This window comes from Anopheles coluzzii, chromosome 3 (assembly GCF_943734685.1).
Source record: "Anopheles coluzzii chromosome 3, AcolN3, whole genome shotgun sequence".
Taxonomy (NCBI): Eukaryota; Metazoa; Arthropoda; class Insecta; order Diptera; family Culicidae; genus Anopheles; species Anopheles coluzzii.
In genome coordinates this window covers 50,396,687-50,421,964 of record NC_064671.1, presented here as the reverse complement: position 1 = coordinate 50,421,964, position 25,278 = coordinate 50,396,687, and the positions used below count along the sequence as shown (strand labels likewise).

The 25,278-nt window shown below is 40.9% G+C and overlaps 1 protein-coding gene across 1 annotated transcript; it reads right to left on the bottom strand.

Annotated features, from left to right (window-relative positions):
- Positions 1-49: 49 nt before the first annotated feature.
- Positions 50-25,278, bottom strand: LOC120958020 (protein unc-79 homolog). Its single transcript, XM_040380557.2, has 28 exons — positions 24,777-25,278; positions 24,474-24,593; positions 22,088-22,420; positions 21,043-21,551; positions 19,818-20,943; positions 19,612-19,754; positions 19,412-19,540; positions 19,245-19,340; positions 18,980-19,112; positions 18,001-18,048; positions 17,244-17,323; positions 16,019-16,136; positions 15,581-15,929; positions 14,901-15,073; positions 14,274-14,834; positions 14,063-14,134; positions 13,756-13,901; positions 12,694-13,506; positions 12,009-12,555; positions 3,529-3,932; positions 3,099-3,452; positions 2,802-2,980; positions 2,517-2,671; positions 2,122-2,453; positions 1,674-2,060; positions 1,428-1,606; positions 930-1,353; positions 50-860 (listed from the first exon to the last, which is right to left on the bottom strand). Exons 1-28 carry the CDS (start codon positions 24,829-24,831, stop codon positions 567-569), a joined length of 8,259 nt encoding a protein of 2,752 aa, XP_040236491.2. The 5' UTR covers positions 24,832-25,278; the 3' UTR covers positions 50-566.

Here is a 25,278-nt window from a genome sequence, read left to right as displayed (position 1 = left end):
CTTGGAGTGGAGTTTTTTTTGCCCTCTGCATAATAATTAATTATAGTGATGAATATTACAAGCGTCAGTTTTTAATGGTAAGCATTTGCAAACTTTCATCAGCACATTGTTTATTTGTTAATATCGTTTGCAAGTTGTACAATATCGACATTGGTTTACTACCAATTTTCCAATCACGTGACATAGACAATTATGCTAATGAATGAATTATATTTCCAACACCGCTTTTCCGTTTCGGAATTTCTGTTCAAGTTTAAGATTAACATTTTGTAATATCTGCCATGCGTACTATTACGGTAGAATATCATTAGAATGGCAGCACTCTATCGAAGGGAAAAAAATAACAAACATATCCAAGCTGGCCTGTTCTAATTGTACACATTTTCGTGAATTATTAGTGGTTTAATTGGCAACGCAATTGTAAATACATTATATTAGTACGGAGGTGGATCGATTCCCTCCCGGATACGGATATCGCATAAACTCACTATTTGTTTATGTGGGAACATAAGTCTACCATTAGGCAAGCAAGATATGATGAATACAAACAAACTAACAAAATACCCTTAAATGGAATAGAATTGAGTGGCCGTAGATGATTGCAGTTCTATTTGGCCCATTTTAAACTGAAGACGCTGTAGCCATTTCAGTAGAGCTTCCGATGCGTGGAAATCCTGTTCCTCAATATTAGGAACGGCATCGCGACAGTTTTGCAAGCGCACGTGCAGCGTACCGGACAGTTGCGTGTTAGACGAAAGTACCGGTGTCCAGAGCGGCAGCAATTTCGCCAGTATCGTGGATCTAGTTTCCTTCAGAGATTCCAGAAGACCCAAGAAATGAAGGTTTACGCTCTCTGATAGCTGTGTATAGGAGAGATATGAGCAAGTGAGTTGATCAAAGTGTTCGTTCATTGATTAATATTCGTTTACCTTCGAGTGCGACACTAGTTGCAAGATGCATGGAGTGACTTTTGCCCAAAATTCAAATAGAACACTGAGAGTGGTATTATATGCTTCCGATGAAATTGCTGCCAAACTTGCCACCTGCTCAAGATAAACCGTCCACAATTGGCACAAAGTAAAAGCATGAAACAATGACGACATGTGTAGCACAGACGTCTTTGACTGTTCTGCAAATCCAGCAAAAATTACTTGCACATGATCGGCAATATGACAACTGGCTTCTTGTGGCACGGGTTGGATAATGAGGGCACTGTTCCGCAAGTGAGTTTGATGCGGTGCTGTTGTACCAGCCCCTATACGGCGCACGATCAATGCTGTGTGCGTTAGTGAACCCATCAGTAGCCAGGAGAGCAAACGCATGTGACCAACGCACTCTGTGAATTCTTTTGGACTGTGTGGAACAACAAACAGGTCAATGCACTTAATTTTTTCAGTATATAAAATAGTATATATAACTATTCTTACCCTTGCTGTAAAGATGATGGCGCATTATTCAACCATGGTAGATATTTTGAAACGGTTCGGCTATCCTTTGAATTGCCACGCGACATCTCAAGTGCAAGATACTGTGCGATTGCACCCTTTAGTACTCCACCTATTGTGTCTTCGCACAAGCCAGGTGTGGTGCTTGACGCTTTCAAATTCTAAAATTATTACGTTTCATGCTAATGAGACATAATTAAATGATGGAATTAAAAAACAAACGTTTACCTTAATTTTACTCAGTGTATGAAAATCGGCCAAGAACTCTAGAATATCGTTAAGATAGGGTTGTCTCATGCATTCAGAAATATTGCAGTTCGCATGAACAAACGATTCGCCGGTAGAAATGTCTCCGATAATACCTGGTGGCAGAATTCCACCAGCGTCTTGTAGTAGAAATCCTACCAAAAGCAGCAGATTGTTATCCGGTACGTTGATTTTGAACTTGAGTGCTTGCACTAGATCAAAAACGATTTGCCGTCCAAGGTACAGCTTATCACGCTCTTTGGCAAAAGCTCGTCCACTCAAGCTGCAAATTTCAACGAGTACTCTCTGCGTCAATTGAAGATTTTGTATGGCGTAGCTTATGATTTTAGAAAATGGTTCCAAAATGCTCTGAAAAATGTTACGGTAGTTTTTGTATTGATTGATCTTTGGTATTCCCGAATGACCTTACCTTAGACAGTTGGGGTACTTTTAGTACGGCTACGATTATGTCAAGCAGATGCTCGGAACCACTGATACTACCTAGTATCAATATAACCCGGCGAAGCAAACTGTCCAGAGCTTGTATTACTGGTAACCATACGCTGCCTGCTATACAGTCTATCGGAACACACTGTAAATACTCGGCTAGATTGCGGAAGATCACGGGCAATAGATCCGTTGGGAGTGTTTTCTTTGCATTCAGCGTTTCGGCAAGCATTTGTATTGGGCTTGTTGGGTTCAGCTCGGAGAAATCGTTCAAACTGTTGGACACGCTTCGATAGAATCGCTTACGAGTTGTTTCTGTGCCAAATCGATAAGTTGAATGTAGGCAGGTTTAGACTGTTCGCGAAAATGCATACTTACCATCTTTCTGGGTTAAAAAAACTTGATAAAATACGCCATTAGGAGCAAGCTGATGCAGTACACATCGAATGAACTGGTGTGCAACTGATTGTGAACCACCTGGCAAATGAGTTAAGCTTTCACAACGCCACGGAAATGTTGGGTGTAAAGAAATTCTGGAAGATAAAAACATACAATAATATCGTTGCGTAACACAGTTGCAAAACACGAACATAATTCCTCCTCTGTCAAAGCAGAGCTAATGCTCGAAGGCTATTAATTGTACACAAAATGCATGTAACGTACCTTGAGACGATAGTTAGTATTTCCGGTAAGAACGGTGCTCCTAGAGAAGGTTCCCGGTGGATAAAGGTACCAAGCACGATTAACATTATGCCCATTTCTTCATCTGTATACTCCTCTTTCACCGCTCCACATTCTGTACAGCGGTGACAGATACACTCATCACCAATCCGCAGATTACTCTGCAAATGTAAGAAGCAGTAGAAGGTGTAAGTATAAATACAGCATGTTCCAATTTTGTAACTTAACCATGTTTGTAGGATTGGATCTTTAATCTGCCTATTTTGTATATCTACTTACTGATTTTTCCGGACACGATGAGCTCTCAGGATCATCAATTTCTGATCCATCATCCTTAGTGTCAGGAGCCCAGGAGCCAGCATACTTTACACGTGTGTCCTTCGAACCGTCACTAAACACTTTTGTTCTTTTAGAATGTTTCTGGGGTGGTTGGATCTCTTTATTAATGCCATCCGAAGTCATTAATTCTCTTTCTGGCAAACCGTGCGAAGCATAAGGATTGCTGATACTAGTTCCTGCAGGCCCATTCTCATTATCCAGGGCCTGGGGTGGAGATTCTAGGGCACTCTGCTTCGTTAGCTTTCTTGGAGATGACGACGATATATCTCGTGTGTGACAACAGCTGGCAGCACTCTAATACGCGAAAGGAAGATCATAATTAATAAGGCTAACATGCTGTTGTGCTGTTTGTTACACAACATTTACTTACATCGGATCGATCATCAGTGGTTTCATTGGAGCTTGTTCCTTCTGGAATCGCCAATCCTTCCCGTACTCTTTCCACAATAGTGCTTACGCTCTCTGTTGCATACTGCCCGATAGGTAACAATCGTTCCGGCGTTGGAATTGGTATCTGTTGTAGGTAGCTTTTACCTAATCCAGCGGGAACAGCGGAAACAGGGCAGCTTGATGTTTTAGTCGCTTCTGCTAGAGCATCATACACCGGAGATTTGCGCTCATTAATATCCGTTGGTTGTACACATGTAGCACTGGATCGTTCGCAAGATAACTTGAATGTGTGAGGATCTGTACCAGGTGCACGGCTCGTTTGTTCAGAATCAAACTTTGTGTTCGTTGTGTTTGTTGTCTTCCTGCAACCTAGAGATTCATCTGCTAAAAAAAGAGAAACATATTTTTGTAATTGCAATGGGCCTTTAAGAGTATTCTCTAAGAGAAAGTTTTGCTTCATAATCAAATCTAATTACTGCTCAGGTGTTAAATTTTACGAGTAAAATGTCGTCCAGCAACCAGCAACATCCATTCAGTTCTGGTTTCATTTCTTTTTTTTAATTATTTCATACATTGATTTGACTCTTTTTCACGCTTTAAAAGTGATAATAAAATCCCTTCATTCTCAAATCATAACATTGACTTGGCATATGTAACCATCTATTTTCCTTCTCATATAAATATAATATGTGAGTCTCTGGAACAGATTAAACTCGTTATGCGTGTGTTCACTGCATTGCATTTCATTAGCGCTCGTTAAATGATTTTACTTATATTTTTGATACTTTAGCAAGAACAAAGAGTTGACGCAATCGGAATTATGTATAGCACTGCTTTTTTTTCATTTACAGCTCAAGGCGGGTTCATACGAATGGTTAAACCAACAGTGCCTCTGCCTCAAGCAAAATACTTCAACCATCACGTCCATGGAAGTATTAAAGTTATACTGTTATTTTAGACTACAAAAATAGAAGTAATTTTGTCAATATATCGAATTATTGCTGGTTTCACGTATCGTGCAAAACTCTACTTCATGAAATTTAAGACTCCTCAATCCTTTCGTTATTCTTCTTATTTGGCACAGCAACAGATACGGAGCTTACCCATACCCATGACGGCCATGCTGTTCATTCGTACAAGTTGACGATAATACAATAGCTAATACGGCTCTCTCAACGAAAGCATTAATATTATTATGCATATTATTATTATTATTATTATTATTATTATTATTATTATTATCCGAATTTTGTCACTTCTCAGCAATATGCTGGGAACTTTTCACCTACCCCGGGCTATTCAAATGCCAAAGGTGAATGAATCTCATTCTCATTTCTCCTCTCTCTTTTCTTAATGTTAATGAGTTTGCACCGGATGTTAGTTATAGGGATTCAGGAACCTTCTTAAAGTGCTACATGTTCGAAGAATCACCGCCTTCTGAATCCTGGCTCGTCCAGGGAACGTAAGAGGGCCATAGGTACAATTCCGGTCGCCGAGATGATTACCGGAACAATGCGGATATCCTCCAGATACCACGTCTGCTTCAACTCCTCTGCCAGATCATGATACTTCATCACCTTGGTGGAAAATGTTGTCTGAACATTATGGTCTAACGTTACAGCAATGTCGATGTCGATGGTCGCTCGTTTCTTTCTTTTCTCGTAGACTAAGATGTCTGGCCTATTGGCACGGATGAGGATGTCCGTTATAATTTCGCGATCCCAATACAGCTTTATGCAATCATTTTCCAAGACTTGATCTGGGAGATATCGGTAGTAGGGTCAAAATTGCTCTACCAACTTGTACCTCAGTGCAAGCTGCTGGTGCACAATTTTGAAAACGTCGTTGTGGCGATCGAGGTACGCTGATCCAGCTAGCACGGGACAGCCGGCAATGACATCCTCGATCGATTCTCCTCCTGAGTTGCACATTCTGCACCGGTCCTCCACGTCTTCACGCAATTTATCTTCTTCTTCTTCTTTGGCACAACAACCGCTGTCGATCAAGGCCTGCCAGTACCCACTAGTGGAGTGAGCTTGGCTTTCAGTGACTTATTGTTACCATAGCAGGATAGTCAGTCCTACGTATGCACGGTCTATTCGCGGCTTGAACCCATGACGGGCATGTTGTTACGTCGTACGAGTTGACGACTGTACCACCAGACCGGCCCTGTCACGCAATATATACCTCGTCGCAATTACTCGGTCTTGGATGACTACCATGAAACCTTCTGTCTCCGAGAAAAGGTCACCCCTCACAAGCCAAGTGTTAGACGACACTTTGTCGATATGTTCCACGTCTAATTGATGGGGGCCTCCTTCTGTTCTGGGGGGGGGGGGGGGGCTCCTTCTGTTGCCACGTTGCGACTTTTTCATCCACATTGTTAATGTTGCAATTCAGTTGGTAATCTTGCTGCGCTAGATGCAGGGCACTGAATCCGTGATCTGCTTTACACACAGTGCGGTATAGTTCATGTCGGTCTTGGCTTGCCACGAAGTAACTTCGCAGCTGATGGATCTGAGAAACACTAAGTGCCTGAATGTCAATGATGCCTATCCCTCCTATTTTTCGTGGCAGGGTTACTCTCTCGACGGACGCTTTTGGGTGACGCATTCGGTGCTTAGTGGAAGCCACACGAATTGTTCGCTCCAACGCTTCCAAGTCAGTCTTAGACCATTTCACCACCCCAAAGCCGTAGGTCAACAAAGGCACCGCAAATGTGTATATTGTTTTCACCCTGTTGCCGGCTGACAAGAAGCTCTTCAGGATACAGCTAACACGATGTAAGAACTTGTCCAGCAGCTCCTTCTTGATTGCTGTATGGTGAATACGCCTCAGCTGCAGGAAACCGAGGAACTTGTAAGTTTCACCTTGAACCATGTGGCGGATTTCCTCTTGTTCGTTGGCACGGAAGCTATCGGCACCCAATACTTGACCTCGGTGTAGATGAATTGATCGACATTTACCGATACCAAATTCCATTTTAATGTCGTTGCTGAATCCCTGCACGGTCTTCAACAGGTGGTGCATCTTCTGTACTGTTTCTGCGAACAGCTTCAAGTCATCCATAAAGAAGGTGTGGGTGATTCTCGTGCTTATTTCTTCACTTTTGAGTAAATACCCAAAGTTGCATTGCTGGTTGAGTGTTCTGCTAAGCGGGTTCATAGCTAGACAAAACCACAGCGTACTAAAGGTGTCGCCTTGGAAAATACCCCTCCTGATATTGAGAGATCTTGACCGTAGTACAACTTTTCCGTCGGTAACGTGTAGAGATGTACTCCACATACCCATCGCGTGCTGCATCAGCTTGATGACATTGAACTGCTACCTACAGGTATGAATGGGGTACTGAATCATACGCCTTCTTGTCATCGATGTATACCATACTTCGATTTCTTTGCTTCTTGGCTGCCTGACCAATTATGACTGTATCAATGATGACCTAGTCTTAGCAGCCTTGCGTGTTTTTCGACATCCTTTCTGTTCTTCGGTCATTACGTTGTTGATATCGCAATGATCTTGCACTTTCTGCGTTATCACTGATGACAGCACTTTGTTTAAGTTAGAAAGACAGGTAATTGGTCTATACTTGGCAGGAATTTTGATCCGGTTGATCCGGTTTTCCAGACGTCGCATCCAGGCGGGCTTTTCAGCCTTGGAGCATGCTCGACCTTCGCTGTCTCATTGCGGATAGGTCCGCAATCCTAGCGTTCGAACAACAGCCACCGCAACCGACTACACAATTAACTGCAGATCCTCAATGTTCTCCACGCTATCCAAATACTGAGGTAGGACATCTTGGTTTATGATGCTTATTGCAGTTTTCAGGCGGTAAGAATTATGCAGTTTTGGTAGTCGGTGACGAGACAAGGGGTCTTTGCCATGGAACTGTGTTGGGTATCCACTGACAATCCTGGAGCGTTGGGTTCATCCAAATCACGATCTTCACTCGCACTTGATGTATTTTGGTCAATAGTGTTAAGCCCAACAGAAATGCTACTCGACTTGCGCGAGCTTGCCTCTCCAAATTCCCTCCGCACCTTCAGCTTGATCAACTCCAGTTGCTCAGGCGTTACCATATTATTCGGTCATGTCTTGCTCTGATCTTTCTTCTCTTTATAGGTGAAAGAACTCCGTTGGAGCCAAAGCCTCTATAAACTATTCCAACAATGTATTGCTCTGAATGCGGCTTCTGATGCGTATGAGCCCGGCATGACGATAGCAAATGTGTTCAGTCGCATTAATTTGCTTCGCGCATCTCGCCTGAATCTTTAGCGTCCTTGTTATTTTTGTGTAAAGCGTGTGACTGTATATGTTATGAGCCGGTTATATATGTGAGCCGGTCTCGTAGTACAGTCGTCAACTCGTGCGACTCTAACAACATGCCCGTCATGGGTTCAAGCCCCAAATAGACCGTGCCGCCATACGTAGGATTGACTATCCTGCTATGGGGGGTAATCCATAAGTCACTGAAAGCCAAGCCCCCCCACAAGTGGTATAGGCAGGCCTTGACCGACAACGGTTGTTGAGCCAAAAAGAAGAAGAATATATGTTATATTCCTATCGTACTCCTACATATATCGAGTGGGCGTATGAGGTCCGTCGATCATTTCAATTAATATAAAAAATATACAAATGTCCGTCTCCATCCTCGTGCAAACATAGTAGCAACAAATCACGTAATGGTTCATCTCTCTCGTCCACATAATTCGCTGCCGTCGGCATCCTGCCAAAGTGAGTGACTGTAGTCTATCAGCCACAGCAACATTAGCAGGTGCAGCATTGGCTTGGTGATTTATAGTGCTGCTGTTTCTGTTTTGCGTTCGTGGTACGGGCTGAGCCCGTTGACTGAAAAGTCGCTCTTGCACCATTTCATCTTCTAGCCGCTGGACGATTGCTCTGTCCCCCGTCCCAGGCCCAGCTCCAGTAGGGGCTCCTTCCTCGGGGAATCACATGGTCCTATTTCTCATAGATCGTGTCACCATTATTGGCGTTAGCCTTCTTTCCCGGAGGCATACGGGTTTTTGCCCTGGCATTTCCTCCAAAAATAAAAGCTAAATAGCTTTCACTTGATTGCCTAGGATATTATCCCCCCATGGAGGTTTTTCATGGACGCCCAGGAGTTTTGTAGCCTGTGCTCTCACCTATTATTATGATTATTATCATTATTATGATTATTATCTTCATCAATATAATTATCATTATTTTATAATTTATAATTATTTTTAATAATTTAATTTAATAATTTCAATAATTTTATTGGCCAAGTGTTCCATATGTAGGACTAACCATCCTGCTATGGTAATCAATAAGTCCATTAGTGCCCATCATCCAGCCCATTAGTGATATAGGCAGGCCTTGACCGACAACAGTTGTAGGACCAAAGAAAAAGAAGAAACGTACTAAACTGGTGCTTTAGTAACGATACTTTACTCTTGTAACTAATTGCTGTTTAATTTTTTGCGAAGTTGAAATTGGGATATTTTAAAAGAACACGAATCTCTTCATTGCATACGAATAAATTTAAGGTATGGTATTAGCAGCAGGAAAGAAATATATTTACCCATTACGTCTTATTAGATTTACTACGTGGATTAATTGATTATCACCAAACTAGTGATGGGAAAAATGAAGTTTTTGTCGGAAACGATTTCGTCTACCTGCGCAGTTTTCTGGAATCGATTCCGGACCCAAGAAACATTTCCATACCTTTTACACTTAAACATATCTTAAAGTATTCTTTATTATGAGTGTACTAAGCCATATACTTTTAACATGTCTTTTGAAGATGCTTAACATTTTTTACAGTTGTTAAACCTTTAAAACGTTCTGAAGACGCTTATAAGACTGTCTGTTAAAACTAAAATTGGAGTTTTGATGGCTGACTTTAATCAACCTGTAAATGTATTCTTAAGCACTGTAATGCGATGATCGTACAACTGTACTTCGAGTACCGTCGCGGTAGGTCAGTTTTTACTGACATGAGCCGAGGTGGATTAAAACTTCGTTCGAGCGGACTTTTCGACACTTGATCGTCCAGGCGATCATAGAAACCTTTAGGAGGTTTCCCTTACTGGAAACGTTGGAGTTTAGAGGCCTTACCTTGGGCAGGGGGACATATCTAAACTCTTTAAATGAGAACTCGATAGATGTAGGATGGGCATAGTCCTATCCTGACAGTCCGAACGAATCCGACTTGCCAATCTGACTTTTTTACGCGGTTTAAAGACTTGTTATTTGAGACTAAGGCATCAGGATCAATTGATCTTATTAAATGCATATGAAGTCTTGGATGAAGGGAACATGGAACTTACTATACGGGTTGTTCCTGAAATACGCTTATTCCTGAAATAGCCTGAAATAGCCGAGAATTTCTAACTTCTTCGTGAGTTGTATTTTACGGTTTTGAACCATAAAATATTTATTTTTCTTTTCCTGTTCCTTGCAGTGGGTGGATTTATCCCCTTTTAAAGATTATTAAATATCTGTCTAATTCTAATAATCTAATAAAGGGATAAAACTGAGAAATCCGCGATTATGAAATATGCGTATCTCAAACTGACTGCCTGTGCGCGGAGAGTCTTAAAACTTGATAGACTGCACAAGCGCTTCCCAAAGCTATATGCTGTTTACATCGATCTTAGCCACACATATTGCACTACAAATGGTCTGAACTTGTGATCAAGAAAGTCCTTCTGATCTTAATTCAATGGAGTCCATTTTTATTGATATGATTGTTGATTTGTGTGTCCAATATGTGTCAATCGTGTTGATATTTTGATAAACAAATTCATAGTTTACATACAAATTGAAAAATGGCATTTTTTAAAACGCTTTTCACGTCATGTTTATTATAACAAAGCTTTTGGTGCAAATTGTGGGCATTCCAAACAGTTTTTTTTATACATAATTTATTTTTAACTCAAAAGATGCATATTATCGAGGTGCTTTGATATTTTTCACATTATTATAATGTATTTCAACAGTTAAATTTTCTTGGCATGGATTTCTGCTCATACGCGAGCTATTTGCACAGAAAAATATCAAGACCGTTATCATGACTTCATATTCGATGCTTCATTACCATCTCATGAACGTATCCATATCAATACAGTCTGTTCCCGAGATACGCGGTTCTCGACATACGCAGATTCGGAGTTACGCGGTTTTCTAAATTTACAGATCAAATGTCAAATCAGTACAAATTGTTTCAAGGATTGTCCAATGTACAACTATAGTCTTAACAGAGTTCTGTAGATGGGCCCTTTCAGCCTTCAGTGAGTTTTGTAAGACTATAACAAAACTCACTGAAGGCTGAAAGGGCCCACCTACAGAACTCTGTTAAGACTATAGTTGTAAATTGGGCAATTCTTAGTTCATACACGACAGTCAGGTGAAAAAGGAAGACTTAATGCAATAACTGTAGCAATATCGTATCATCGCAATGATAAGATTTAAAATGTTCGTTGAGGATAGTAGGTCCGGAATCAGTTTCCGGAATCGATTCCGGAATCGGCTCCGGAATCGGAATTGGCTCCAGAATTGATTCCGGAATCGGAATCGATTCCAAAATCGAAATCGGCTCTCGAATAGTAATTGGCTCCTAAATTATAATCGGCTTCCAAACGGTGTCAGTTTCTGCACCGCCATAAAATTAGGCGTTTGGGTCCAATCATACTACATATTGATAACCGCAAAAAAACAAAATTTACTTGTAAAAGATCCATTCTCATGGAGATTCCTGGACTGATTTTGCTTCTAAAACTTCTTTTTTCAATTCAAGAACTAATTCACATTCCGGAGCTAATTCTAATTCTGGAGTCAATTATGATTCCGTTATCGATTCCCAGGACAATTCCGATTCCGGAGCCGATTCTGATCGCGGAATCGATTCCGGAGCCGATTTAGGAATCGGCTCCGGAGGCAACTCCGGAATCGGCTCTGGAGTCAACTCTGGAATCAGCTCCGGAGTCAACCGGAATGTTATGGCACATGTTATTTATTCAATTGGAAAACCCTGTAACATCGAAATCAAAGGTGTTGAGATCAATTAGCGCGTGGCCACGGAGGTGACAAAATATTGAAAAAGTTTTCAACTTTGTCAAAATTGCTTGTCATCTTCAAAAATGAGCTTTTCTCGTGGCCGCACCAAAAATATACACAAGAACGACAAAAAGCTCAAACATCTGAATATCATCGATATTTTGTTTAAGAAATACTAAATAGGTATATAAATCAATTAGAAACATGCATTTTATCAATTTTGTCAACTTTATTTCCTGGCTACTCCAGGTTACAAAATTTTGACAAAAGCTCAAGTGACAAAAGCTCACGATTTGAAAAATTTGTCAGCATTTTGTCACTCCCATGGCCTTTCGCCTAATGGCAAACGTTATTTATGCAATTAGACAACCCTGTAATGCTTCACTACTAATATTAATGCAGTTTATCATTTCTTACCTTGTTTAGCACACGATTGGCTTGTTTTTGAGGTTACATCCTTTGCTCCATTCGGTACACTGCTAGCGTTGCTGGTGGTGCTTTGTGTAACGACGATTGCTTTCTGCACATTAGCAAAGGGATTTAAAATTGCTTGTGCTTTCGGTTGGCCTAGCATAGATGATGTAACCATCATACGAACGCCCTCCTGAACGGAACATTTTTGAGAGTTCATTTGAAAGGCTGACGGCATACGGAAAATATTGCTGCTTGTTTTCTCCGGTTTTTCCGTCTTATTACCAGTGGGACCCTTTCCCTCAGTATCCTTACTGTTGGCATTACTGCTACCTGCCGCATCTGTTTGTTCAAGCGACAAAGTAGGTTGCTGAGATTTCTTCGATTTTGTCGGCAGCGATGTTTGTGCCACTGGGGCGATTTTTGGAGCTCCGCAAATTATGGACAAGTTTGTTCGACTAAGACTAGCGAGACCTTCCTTCATCTTTCCTGCCGTATCAGGTTTTAATACATTGGAATCATCGTCATTGCTAGCCGTATCCTCTAGCGATCCCTGGGGAAAAGAGAGTACGTTTTTGAATACCTGTTTACAATATTGGTAAACTATGTATCCTTCAAGTGAATCCCACAGCAACAAAAAAACCTTAAAATCTACATGACTATCAGGGTAATACGAAGGACCCATACGCACCTGAACACTGCTCTCCTGAATTGTGCTGTCGCTCACATCGCTCTCCGGTATGACGACCAGCTCTGATTCTGTGTCGTCTCCATCGACCTCAGCATGCTTGCGTGCCTTGCTACCACCGGCACCCTTACCTCTGGATGAGCGTCCTTTGGAAGATTCCTCACATCCATACAATGAAAGTGTCGCAGTTTGCAGCGGGCTGTACGGTGGGCTGCTATCGTTTGTTGTCCGTTTTTCATCTCCCAGCTCCGAGGTGGCGCCGAGCGAAGGTTGACTTTGATTGCGTAAGCGTGTTGCAGAGTAATCCATAATGATGGTGGTCGGAATACGACGACATTTGTGAAACTGTGCATCCAGCGAATTGATAACAAGGCGAATCAAATTCTGCACCTGATCGGCCATGGAAGCCTGATTATACTGGTACTTGTACAAAATGACCAGTAACGACATCAGCCAGTTCCGTCGCACATGCGGCTCTAGATACCAGATGGAAAAATTGTACGTTACGACATTATTGTGGTGATTTTGATCTGCACCGCTAGCCGTTCCTGGCGGCAGGAAGCCTCCGTTTGCCTGATTCGGAGCGTAGAGCAGCAGCTGGATAACGGTTGGCAGTAGCAGCCAACCCATTTGATGGTTCTGATCAAGCACCTGCGGGAGATTGGCCATAAATGCGTTGAATACGGATGAGCAGCGCAGGCGGGCAGGCGACACATGGAAGAACTTTTCCCCCTGATTGTAGCCTAAAAGAAGATACAGGTGCCGGAGCACGATGGACTGAATTTTGAACAGTGGTTTCTCATCCGTGGGATAAGCCTGCGTTCAGTCCGTATATACGTATACACGCGGTGTGGTGTGTGAGTGTGTTTATCATCGGGTATGAAATCCGAGTTCCGAATGCGGCGAAAGGGAATCAAGAAACAACAAAAAAAGGGTATCGAGTTAGGAAGTCATGTGCCAGAATTAAAAACGATTGAAAAAAGAAAACAGAAAGAAACGGCTAAAGCAGAATCAATAAGAACGACGATATTTTAGCATGCACTATAACACTGAACGCATGCTCACCAGATCAGGCCGGGACATGAACTGCATCAGAAGGAAGACAAGCAGGTGGATCGTTTCCTTGTCCGCTTCTTCTAGATCGATCACTCGATATAGGCTTCCCATGTGAAAATCTTCATTTTGACCGCTGATCGAATGAACGTGTCCATCTGCAAAAGACCAACGACAGTGGAAGGATTTTAGTCAGCGAACACACAACCAGGAAACGGTTACAGATGAAGACGGAAAGGTGTATCGGAAGTGGTATAAACGAGTACAGTTCACGTGTTACCACTTCCGCCCATGGTTGCGCTTCCACGCGATCCCTTACCTAGCCCAAAACGAGAGCTTTTCCTCTTCAAAATCGGTGCAGACACTTGGCGGCTGTACACTTTTTCTTTTTCTGTAAATGAAGCGACGACAGGAACGTGACAGGAAAGTGAATGCTTTTAGTAATGAAGTGGATACAATCTTGGCGCCAACACCGAAACGGGTGCAAAGATGCACAGCAGTAAATGCAACCAAAAAATAATCAAACGTACCGATTTTTGATTCCTGGCGCGGTATTATTGTTGCTGGCGCGGACATCGTACGCTTGTAGGGCCATTTAGTACCAAAGGAAGCGCTTAGCGTTTTTGACATGCTTCCGGTCGTGTCGGACTGACTCAACGCTTCCCGGGCCTTGTTTATCTTCGTGGAAAGGATCTCGCTCCCATTTTCACTGTTTCGCAGATCGCGTAAATACGAAATGTCTCCCGCCCGTTCCAGATTTACTTGCGCCTCCACAAATAGCGTATCGAAGCGGTTTAAGAAAAAATCCCACGTGAGTACCTTGCGGTCGGATAGCGAATTGTGTAGCTGATAGATCGATTGCAACACCACAGGCCGGTCTACGATGAACTTGTCAAACTGACTTTCAAGACAATACAGCAGTGCTTGGATGGCATAATCGTGGATGGTTCCAAGGTATAAGGTTGCACGTTGAGCCACGTGCACGTTGATATCGTCGCACGCCGCAATTAGATGGCAAAACGCAGTGGCTAGCGATGTTTGTAGGCTGACCTCGGCCCGAAGCGGAGTGCTGTCCATGAATCGAGTGATCACTGCAAAACATGCATTGAATTTACTCCTTCTTTTTTAATGTTTAAGTACACCTTTCTGTAACGTACCAGTAACACGCTCTACCGCCTCAAACCGAACTCTCCAATCGGCGTCATGAAATGCTTCCTGAATTACTTTCCAAAATACATCTGACCCCATCGGAAGCGTGATGCAGTGCAGCAAAGTTGGCACAGTTACTTGGCAAATGTGCGACTGAGCAGCGGTGCACAGGTCCCACAAGCTTTAAGTATATAAACAATTCAAGCAAATGCTTTTTTGAGTTAGTATTGTTCGTCTTCTATTAGCCAATTTTTTAAACAGCATTTTGACGTAGATTACAGTAACGGATAAATGTTAGAAAAGCATCCTTAAAGATCATCTTTTACAACCGTTCCATAACATTTTTTTCCTCGAAATCAACAAGAAGTCTTGTCTCTTAGTGTGTGCTTTTTTCCAAACCTCACATTATCAATCATCCAAACTTGTACATTATGAAAAATGGTTAAAGTCTGCATAAATAAATGGCACATTAATACGAGCGAAGGCCCTTAACGGTGGCCCTAAAGGAATTCTAAACCAAAGAAGGATTGAGAAGCAAATTTACTTGTGAGCGGGGAAATGTCCCTTTTTTCGGGGCCCTACAAGACCTCGGGGCACCACGCGGCCGCTTAGTTTGCGTATTCCGCCCCCTGTGTACAGAATGTTGCAATAAATCGTAAGAAAAAGAAGTTGTACAGCAGATACGTACTTTTTGATTAGCATATTCTCTTGACACCAAATGAAGAATCCCCGATTATCTCGAGCGGCCTTTACGAAAGCATCGCCATGCAGGACCATCACGTTCAGGCATTGCAGTACGTAGTACAGTATATCAGCTTTGTCGATGTTTGGGATTTCCTTCAACAGTTGATAGATGAACTGTAAAGACTGAGGCAGGGTGTCGATGGAAAACTTGAACTTTCCAACCGATGTGTGCCAAAACTCCTCGTCTCCATCGAATGGATGGGATCCGTCCAGATTTTCCGAATCAAGGCCGCCACCTTCAGAGCTGCTTTCGCCAATCACATTCGGTTTCGCAATCTGCACCGTAGCAGTAGCTAGACCCAGACCAGTGGTAAAACAATGTTAGCAATTATTTATGTTTTCGACTGCTAGACAGGTACGAGAAGGTACAATCTATACTTACCGACGTCGGCTTCGGACAACGTAACAGATCGTGCCACCGCCGGTACCACCTTTTCCGAAGGCATTATTGCAGCCAGGTCTAATTGTTCCGAGACTGTTTCCACCGTGGCGGTCATGATCTAAACACAATAAAAAGTCGTAAACGATCTTAATCCATGTAGCGAGCGTGTTATATGTGTGTATATATATTTAAATATATATACACACACATATACTTCGTACCAATTATTTGCATCATGATTAGATACATGTGTTTCAAATATATTTAACACCTCGTTTTCACTCCTCGCTCACAGACACATGCTTGATTGTGTCATAGTTTTAACTTGATCTTAGTTATGGTATTATACGCAACAAGTTTCACACATCACGTACACAGAAGTGAAAAAAACACAGAAATTAAAATGACACAATTAGCCACAAAGAGGTGACGCAAAAGAGATAAACAAAAATGATTTGGAATAAAACAACAGAAATAACGAAACGACTAAAGAGAGACAGTGGAACGGTATAAATGAAGCAAACTTTGTATTAACTTTAGACGAGCGTTTAAACGCTGTTCTCGGTGAATGAACATAAATATATGATAAAAAAACACCAATGAATGATTCACAGCATTCAATATTTTCTATTTTATCAAACAAGTAAGAGACCTTCCATTAAGTTAAGATCATGCACAGTTTGTATAAGTTTAGCAGTTATAGTACATTTAGTATTTTCATCAATTTTCAGAATATAACTTTTCAGAATTTTATAGATAATAACACGAGATTTTTATAGATATAGAGTTGTGATTGAAATAATGTCGATCGAAACATATGGTACAATGTGGGCCACGGCAATGGGAGCCGGTAGTGAATACCACTTTACCACCACAAGTAACAAAACAATGCAAAATGTGTGGTGGGAACGAAATATTTTTGCCTAAAAATAGATAATCGCAAATTCAATTCTTGTTCATTTCACCTCCCTATGCAGGTATGCATTAATTAGCATGGTAAAAACATCATAAAAAAGTCCATCTAATCGAAAACATCGTTAATACACCACCCTTTAATGAATTGAGCAAAAACAAATAATATTTTCTCGCTAACAAACGATTATACTCTACTTTTTGTCTCATATCGATCGACAGATGTGCTAGTTGTGTTTGTGTGTGTGTTTTTTTATACACTGTGATGATGATTGCATTAGAGAAGATAGAAGACAGTTAATATAATACATACAGAACAAACATGCGGCATATGTACTAATACACCACCAACCGAGTGAGGTTCCGGCTGTGGAACTGCTACCGGTACTGGACCTAAATGTTAGTGTTTCGATAATCAACGCACACAATCGGAACAGAGAAACAGGAAGAAAAAAATGGAAAGAAACATACAAAGAAAAGATTATTAATTGGTTCAATTTTATTTGTCAGCGGTCCTGCAAGCTAAATTTTTTCTCAGTGCGCTTTAAAAGCTAGCGAAGCGAGAAATGTTTCTAATAACGGCTCAAACACTTGCATCCAGAGCCGGTTAACGCTACCTACTGTTGCATGCATATTATTACTACCAGACAGCGTTTGTCTATGCGAATACTAATTGTGAACAAATATCGCTAAATAGTAGTGTAGGGTAAAATATAGTTGACTCTCTTTTATCAACAAACAATAGCGAGAATTCGAGAATTTCAATTTCGAAACCCCTGACAACAAAACGATTGTGCTACATGTTTTGAAACCGAACACTACACTACTACAAACACAACACAATGGCCAAAAAATATAAGCATAATTATTTAACCCATAATTATTTAACATTAACTAGGCTCTCTTTGCCATACAATAAACTCCTTTATGATGGACACACAATTTAATGTATCGGTAATATAGTTGCAATACAAATCGACCTATAAAATAGTTTAAACGTTTGAATTGTAAAGGCATTGAATAACGAATTAAATGCATAGCAAAGTTCAGAAATTATGGAAGACATTCACCTGCCATTATAATGACTTTTCCGGCATCATCAAGAATAGAAGGCATGACTTTTATTTTTTCGGTTTGGTTTTTGGAATTGAAGTATTTTGTTTTGTACATGTTTGTATTGTTTTGATATTGTTTAATTTTTTGTTGTTGTTGTGAAGTGTACGTGTTGATAAGACGCGTTTGTAATGTTTTAGTATGATTTTTTTGGTGTGTCGGTTGATATAAAAAAAACGAAAAAGAGACATATACACATGTACATTAGGAATGAATGAACGATATCGTGAATATTTTATTGTTTCTAAACACAACTAGTCAAGACGTTTGATTTATGTTATTTTAAGGGCAGTTTTGTTTACATTTTGGCCACATTTCACTATATGTAAAAAAGAACTACTTGAATGGAATGGATAGGATTCATGTAATCGCTTCATTGACTTGGAGATCAGGCTTTAATATACTTTAATATATTAAATTACACATAATTTTTGCTTAAATTTTATTACGTAAAAATAATTTCTCATCATTTTAATCAAAGCGGTTGTAGCGTAGACCTCTACATTTGAGCAATACATTGTGCCTTAACTAATGTTTAGAATTCGTCAGTTGTAGTTTCTATGAAGAAAATTCGATCACTTCATCTACAAAGGCGTACCAAAGTATGCGGAAAGCAGAGATCGGTCCTCTAAATTTACAAGGAAACTATGTATCGAACAAAAATGTTCCTAAAGTGTGAAAATGTGTGCAAATGCATGTGCCGCTCCAAACTGCAAGCAGCGCAGTTTGGTTACACATTTATATATTTCACTATTTCAACCATTGTACAAATTTGCCCATTTGTTCCAATAAATGGAACAATACTGCAGGCTGAAAACTATTATGGTACAAACATAAACGTTTCAAAAAAACAGCTTTGTGTGGAAGTAAATGGAGGTAAAAAGAATAAATATAACTAAAAAAAGGTAAATACATTGGACATCTATAAACCCTTACCTAATGGCCCAAGCGGTATATGTAAAGGCGCCATCGATAGAGACATGTCACGTTCGTTTGATTTAGCTTCCTTTTCCAATTCTGGTGGGCTCTTGCGCGTTTTTTCATCATCTATCACCATCTGCATCGGAGGCTGTGAAGCAGATGGAAAGTATCGAAACGTTTTAAAATGAAATCTCCAACACTACAGCCGTACAGCCGGCCGGTTTAGCGTTAATAAGCAGCTACACACACATACACACACATCGAAGCACGTGATACTTACATCGGGCGGGTTAACAGGATTTACCGGTGCTAGATATTGAACCAGCTTGGTCGAAAGCTGATGCCACATGACAGAAGTTTCGCAGTATGCGCAATCCTTTAACACGAATGCAACAAAATAGATACTCTATTGTAAGACAGTTTTCGAATATTCAAAACAGAACCTACCATCAGCCGGCAGCTGTGATTGCCCATGCCCACATTAGCAGCTGTTACCATGCACTTTAGCAAACGGCAAACGTTTTCGGCCACGGTCGTGTAGATGCCCGAATGCATCTCAATTTCCTGAAGCTCCATCTAAAATCAGAAAGCAGAGAAAAAGACGAATTTTAAAAAAATGTATAACCATGTGTGGCGCAAGCGCTCACCTGTCGCAACAGAATATCTAACATCAGTACACAACATGTGAGATTGTGTTCAGCATCGGTCGAAAACTCCATGCACTTGCTCATGGGCACTTCGTCGTCAGAAATAGCCGATGTGTTGCCAGATTCATCCTCGACCACGGGAGCTGAAGAGGACGAAAATTATGGCACATCGATCATGTAGTGTTTTTTTATTCTATTAAACTTACAAATGGAACTACGTCTAGGTGGTTGCAACTCTCTTTCTTTGGCGAATTTGGTACCGCTGCCACCGCTCGATCCACCACGACTGGAATCTTTGGATTTGTTTATTTCTGCCTGTACTCCATGCTTCATGATACGTACGCCGTCGCCAAACATCGCAAAGAGCTGCGGTAACGGAATGACAATCTCCAACTTGGTCAAATTCTGCAACCAATAGAGCGCCTGCTGCTGCACCTTGGCTGTCGTCTTCTCGAACCGTATTGCTACGAAATTGTACATAGCTCTAGCGTCAAACCCGAGCGGTGACATTTCCGCATCCAGTATCTTGTTCAGTACGATCTTCAGCTCGATCAGCTCCTTTTCCGGGACATCGTTCGTAATTGCTTCCATCCAGTGCGGCATTACCGTGTCCCAGATCTCCTGCGTAATGATTTCGTACGGTATCAAACAAATCAACCGCTGTAGACCCTCCTTCAGATGGGACGTTCGCGAAGCTAACGAATCCCAGTGTCCTCCGACGCGGGAGTACTCGGGTGGATGGGGTAGCAAGCAATCAATAAACTCTTTGTAGTGGTTGATGCGCACTTCCTTCAGCCAGCTGCATATGTGATCTTGCTTCAGCTTTTCCAGCGTACTCTCAGTTTGCCCATCGTATGAGTATGCAGTCACGTGGAACCAGTGGAAGAGCATTGACAACAGTCGGCCCAAAATTTCCACCGGCGTATCGACCGTTGGTGTACAGCGCCCCACCAGCAGCCATATGCCGTACCGTCCAAGCAGTTGGCGCTCCTCGAGCGTCAAATAGTCGACCTGTTGCTCACCACCTCCATTCTGGCCGGAAGCATTGCCTTTTGTTTCCATCATTGACGAGTCCTTGCGAAAGTCCACGTTAAGGGGTTTCGCTTCGCGCAGAAGACTGATTACAGACTCCACCAGATACGTTTGCATCTCGGCATCCATCATCATCATCGGTGGCAGGCTCCGATGAACGATGTGATCGATGCCCCGGCGGCTATTGTGCCGATTGCCGTGACACTGCAGACAGTAACGTATTGGGTGGTTGCCATTGTAGCTGGCACACTCGTTTGAAAAGCAGATCGATACAGCCGATTTTTCGTGCGAGCGGCAATTCTAAAATTTCAATTTCAAAGTGAAGAGAAATAATTATTGTGAAGATTACTCACTAATTAATGGTACGGCTTTGAACGGCTTGCAGCACGTTTTACTTACTTTGTTCTCGCACACCATCGATACCTGCTGCATCGGATGTAAAATGTCGCCGAAAGTAAGATTCCGATGATCGCGATGTATCTCGTTGGCGCACTCGATGCACAGATACAGTGGCGGTGGCGCATCCGACGCGTACAGAATGCTGATGCAGTGATCGTAGCACACTTTCACAGCCTCTGCATTGCCCGCGTTCGGGCACGATTCTCGCTGGCAGACGAATGGCACCAGATCGTTGGTGAACTTGCAGAGCAGACCCTTCCGATCGAACAGGTTCGGATCGAAGGCGGGCCAGTAGTAAAAGAGCAGCTTGGCGGCAGACGCGCGCGACATCGCCGTTCCATACCCAATCACACACAGAAGGTCTTTGGCGACGTTGTGCTTCAATCGCATCAAACATTCCAGTAGCTGACAGTGGTGTGCTGGATTGGTGGAGTACTGGAACACTAGCATTATGACGGCCGATACCGATTGGCACGCGTGGCATTCCTGATCGTCGTCACTTTGGCGCGCTGCGCATTACGATGCGTTGATTTCGAGGGGCGAAAATAAAGATGACAAACATATTGAAAACTGTATTGAAATACTTAACGAACATAAAGCCATACAAATTTTGAATAGCAAAAACTAATAAAAACGTATCTTTATACAAAAAAAAAACAAACAATTTTAACACATCCTATTAGCAATGCAATGCAAACGCTTGTTTAATTTTTCCTTTTTTTCATCACCAGAAAACAAGTGTTTTTTTTAACAGAGCTTGGTCAGCGACAGGTTTTACTTTCCGTCGGCTTAAATTAGCTTTTTGTGACAAGAACAATGTTTTGCAATGTACACTGTACAGCTAAACATTTCATTGTTGGGTAGCTGAAAGAAACATGTCCACTTCCTTCCTCTGGAATGGCCTTGCAAAGTTAGCACAACATAGCTTCGGTAAAAAATCTGTACCATATTTCTAGAGTGTGCTAGAAAAACGCGGTTGTGCTATCTTCATGACCACGCGCATTGTAGAACGAAGCAAATCATGGACATTAAATACCGTACTTACTGATGGTAAACGGAAGAATATAGTAACAGAGATAGTTGATGATATCCTGGTGCAGCGATGGTGGCAGGACAGATATGCTAGATGCAGTTAGATAGGGAAGATTATCGATAAGATCTCTATCAAGAAATGGCAGTATGCATCCCAAACACTGAAGAAACGCCTTTCCAAAAAGGTGCAACCCAGACTGGATGTTGGACGCCACATCTAATAGCATGGTAAGTGCATTGTAGAGGTTTTGATACTCCAGGTTAGGATAGCTGGACATGCGAATTTGATCCAATGATGGGTCTTTGATCATTTCCAACGGTGAACAGGGAACATCTTTCAATACGGCTGTAATAGAATAAAGTAAATCAATGCTTCGTGAGTTTTTTGCAGTTTATTACTAAATGATTAACGAAAAACTAGATAAGAATTTCACCCACTGCTAATTTGTACAGTGAGAAATGATTCATTATGTTTGATGAAAATGCACAAATCTTTTTACTTCTAACCTAATCTTAAATTTAAATTTTTAGAATTTCTATAAAACTCAGAATATCTATACAGGGTTTCCCACGATTTATTGGTTGGTTCCCACGATTTATTGGTGCGTTCCCACGATTTTTTGGTCATTTCCCATAATTTTTTGGTAGCAACCCACGATTTATTGGTCGGTTCCCAAATATTATTGGTCGGTTCCCAAATATTATTGGTCGTTTCCCAAATATTATTGGTCGGTTCCCAAATATAATATAATATAATACCGACCAATAATATTTGGGAAACGACCAATAATATTTGGGAACCGACCAATAATATTTGGGAACCGACCAATAAATCGTGGGTTGCTACCAAAAAATTATGGGAAATGACCAAAAAATCGTGGGAACGCACCAATAAATCGTGGGAACCAACCAATAAATCGTGGGAAACCCTGTAAATTATACAAATTGTCTGAAATAATGTTCTTCTTTCATTCTTGCATCCTGTATACTAATTTGTGACAAATGTTACAAAAAAAACGAAATGAGTTTCTGTAATTGATCGAATACAAGGCACATTTAATCAAATCCAGACATCTGAATTTTGAAAAGATATTTAACTTCACGTACTTCTTTGCATATTGCATATACTATCAAATAAGATGCAAATAAAACCTCATCAATGTTTTCCTGTAGCTTCTCTTCATTCATGAACAGTGACGGTCACCTAAAGTACCTCATATTTTCAACCTGGATCTGGACCTTTCTTTAGACTATTTATCGGACAAATTGCTTCACACGTCGTTGTGTGTGAGCATTACTTAGCTATGGCCAATAATAACTTGAAAAATCTCGTAAAACCATGCCTACATGTCGAAAATGGCATGAGATTTATTACGTCGAATGAAAGTCGGAATGGCTCCATTCCTTAGCATAATGTCCATGTAAGCTCCACAATGTTAGCTAATATGATGGTGCTGAAATTGATTAAATTTAGTTATTTAGTGTAAGTACCATTTAGAACTCTTACTTTAGCTTTTAAAAATAAACAAAATGACTATGCTTAGTTTTTCACAAATTTTTCAGATACTGGTGTGCTTTTTTTCTTTGTGCACCAGAAACAAATAGTATCGAAGAGTATACTAATCGAAGACTAATATGAAGACTATATTCCGATACGGGGTTTAAAGAACTGTACAAGTATCCTCAAAAAATGCGGTACATATCAGGTGTAATACAGAGCAAAGAGGTAGGTGTCTGATTTAGGGTGGCCTGAAATAAATATTTGTTACAAACGAGCATTCTATACTGATATTCATTGACTTATGTTTAGTAAAGTAAATGTTTTAATATTAAAAACTTATTTAAACACAATTTGGGCACTTCCCATTGATTGTTTTTATGGGAAATTATTTGTTGGACGATTTTGTATGCAAAACAACAATGGGAAACATATTTACAGATTTCAAGTTTGTGTAAGCAAAATGACTTAAATTTGTCCTGAATTATAGTGTTTGTCTTTTGGTCTGACAATTGTTTTAATTAATCGTCCTTTCAGCACACCACGTCACCTTCTTATTGTACTGTTGACTCTGACAGCATGGATAAACAAACAACAGGATAAAAGGTACTGAACAGATGAACAGCGCTCTACTGTGTTAGATAGTTTTTTTAGTGTACAATCCTTATAAATTATTTCATTTCAAATATTCTGTTACAGTTCAAACGGAGAGCAAATAAAAGCCAACTTGCTCGTTTGGTGGTTAACTATGAACTGATTTATTACAAAAGAAGGCATAGGCTACTATGCTTAGGAAGCGAAATTCTGCTGAGGCAAAATCCACTGTTTGGTACTCATAGCCTACTACATATTCTATTATTTTCATATCTATAAAAAAAAGATAACTATCAGGAACACTTACTTAGTAAAGTTTGGGAAAAGTATTTGATAGTGTTGGCAACTTCCGATCCGGTTGGTCCCGGTGCTTGGTTTGCCAACAGTCGGACGTGGAAATCGTGTAGACACCGCAACTTTGCTTGAACTAAATAAAAAAAGTAGAAGTCAGTTAATGATTCCTCGTTGAGTCCGATCATGGCTAACTAAGATCATGGAATCTATTTATCCACATTTCCACTTCCAAGTACAAACTCAATCATAATACGGAAGCGTTTGTGTGTCTCCCTTCTATAAATAAAGCAAACTCTTCCTTTTCCCTCGCACTTACAAGCTGCATTTCGGGTATTCATATTGATTAGTTGTATCCGAAAGCTCCCCGTCATTAGGACAGATTTTCGCTATTCTGTGTACAAATATCAAAACACAATAGAAATTCTTCTGCTTCACTGTACACAGCACATCCAGCCGCACCAGAGCTCTCCAGATCCGAGGTCGAAATTAACTAAACCAACGCCATAGTAGCATAATACTCAGTGATTCGACCACTCCCTACACATGTTTACTGTATTACCACATAATTCCTCCCATTGGAGGTTTGCACAGTATCGGAATCACATCACATCCAAGCGATGGGAACTAACTGCACTATCATAAATGAAAAGTGGCCATAAGTTTGCACCATTTATAGTTTCACGATTCCTTTCTGATTGCGATTACGTAAAGGGCCTGCAGTCTGTATTTTTTTTTCTTTTTTTTATGTCCTTTGCAACCCAAATACAGATTGTCTTGTGAACACGGACAGCTCTCGCACAAAACTGTGGATGTGAAAA

Bases quoted from the DNA above. Each gene is read 5' to 3' on its own strand.
- LOC120958020 (XM_040380557.2), bottom strand. From the start codon at position 24,831: ATGACGGGGAGCTTTCGGATACAACTAATCAATATGAATACCCGAAAT. The intron at 19,341-19,411 runs GTAGGTTCTGTT...TTCGTGTTAAAG, and splicing joins ATCACAGCTGCCGGCTGATG to GATTGCGCATACTGCGAAAC. The intron at 19,113-19,244 runs GTAAGTATCACG...TCTGCTTCACAG, and splicing joins ATCCTGTTAACCCGCCCGAT to CCTCCGATGCAGATGGTGAT.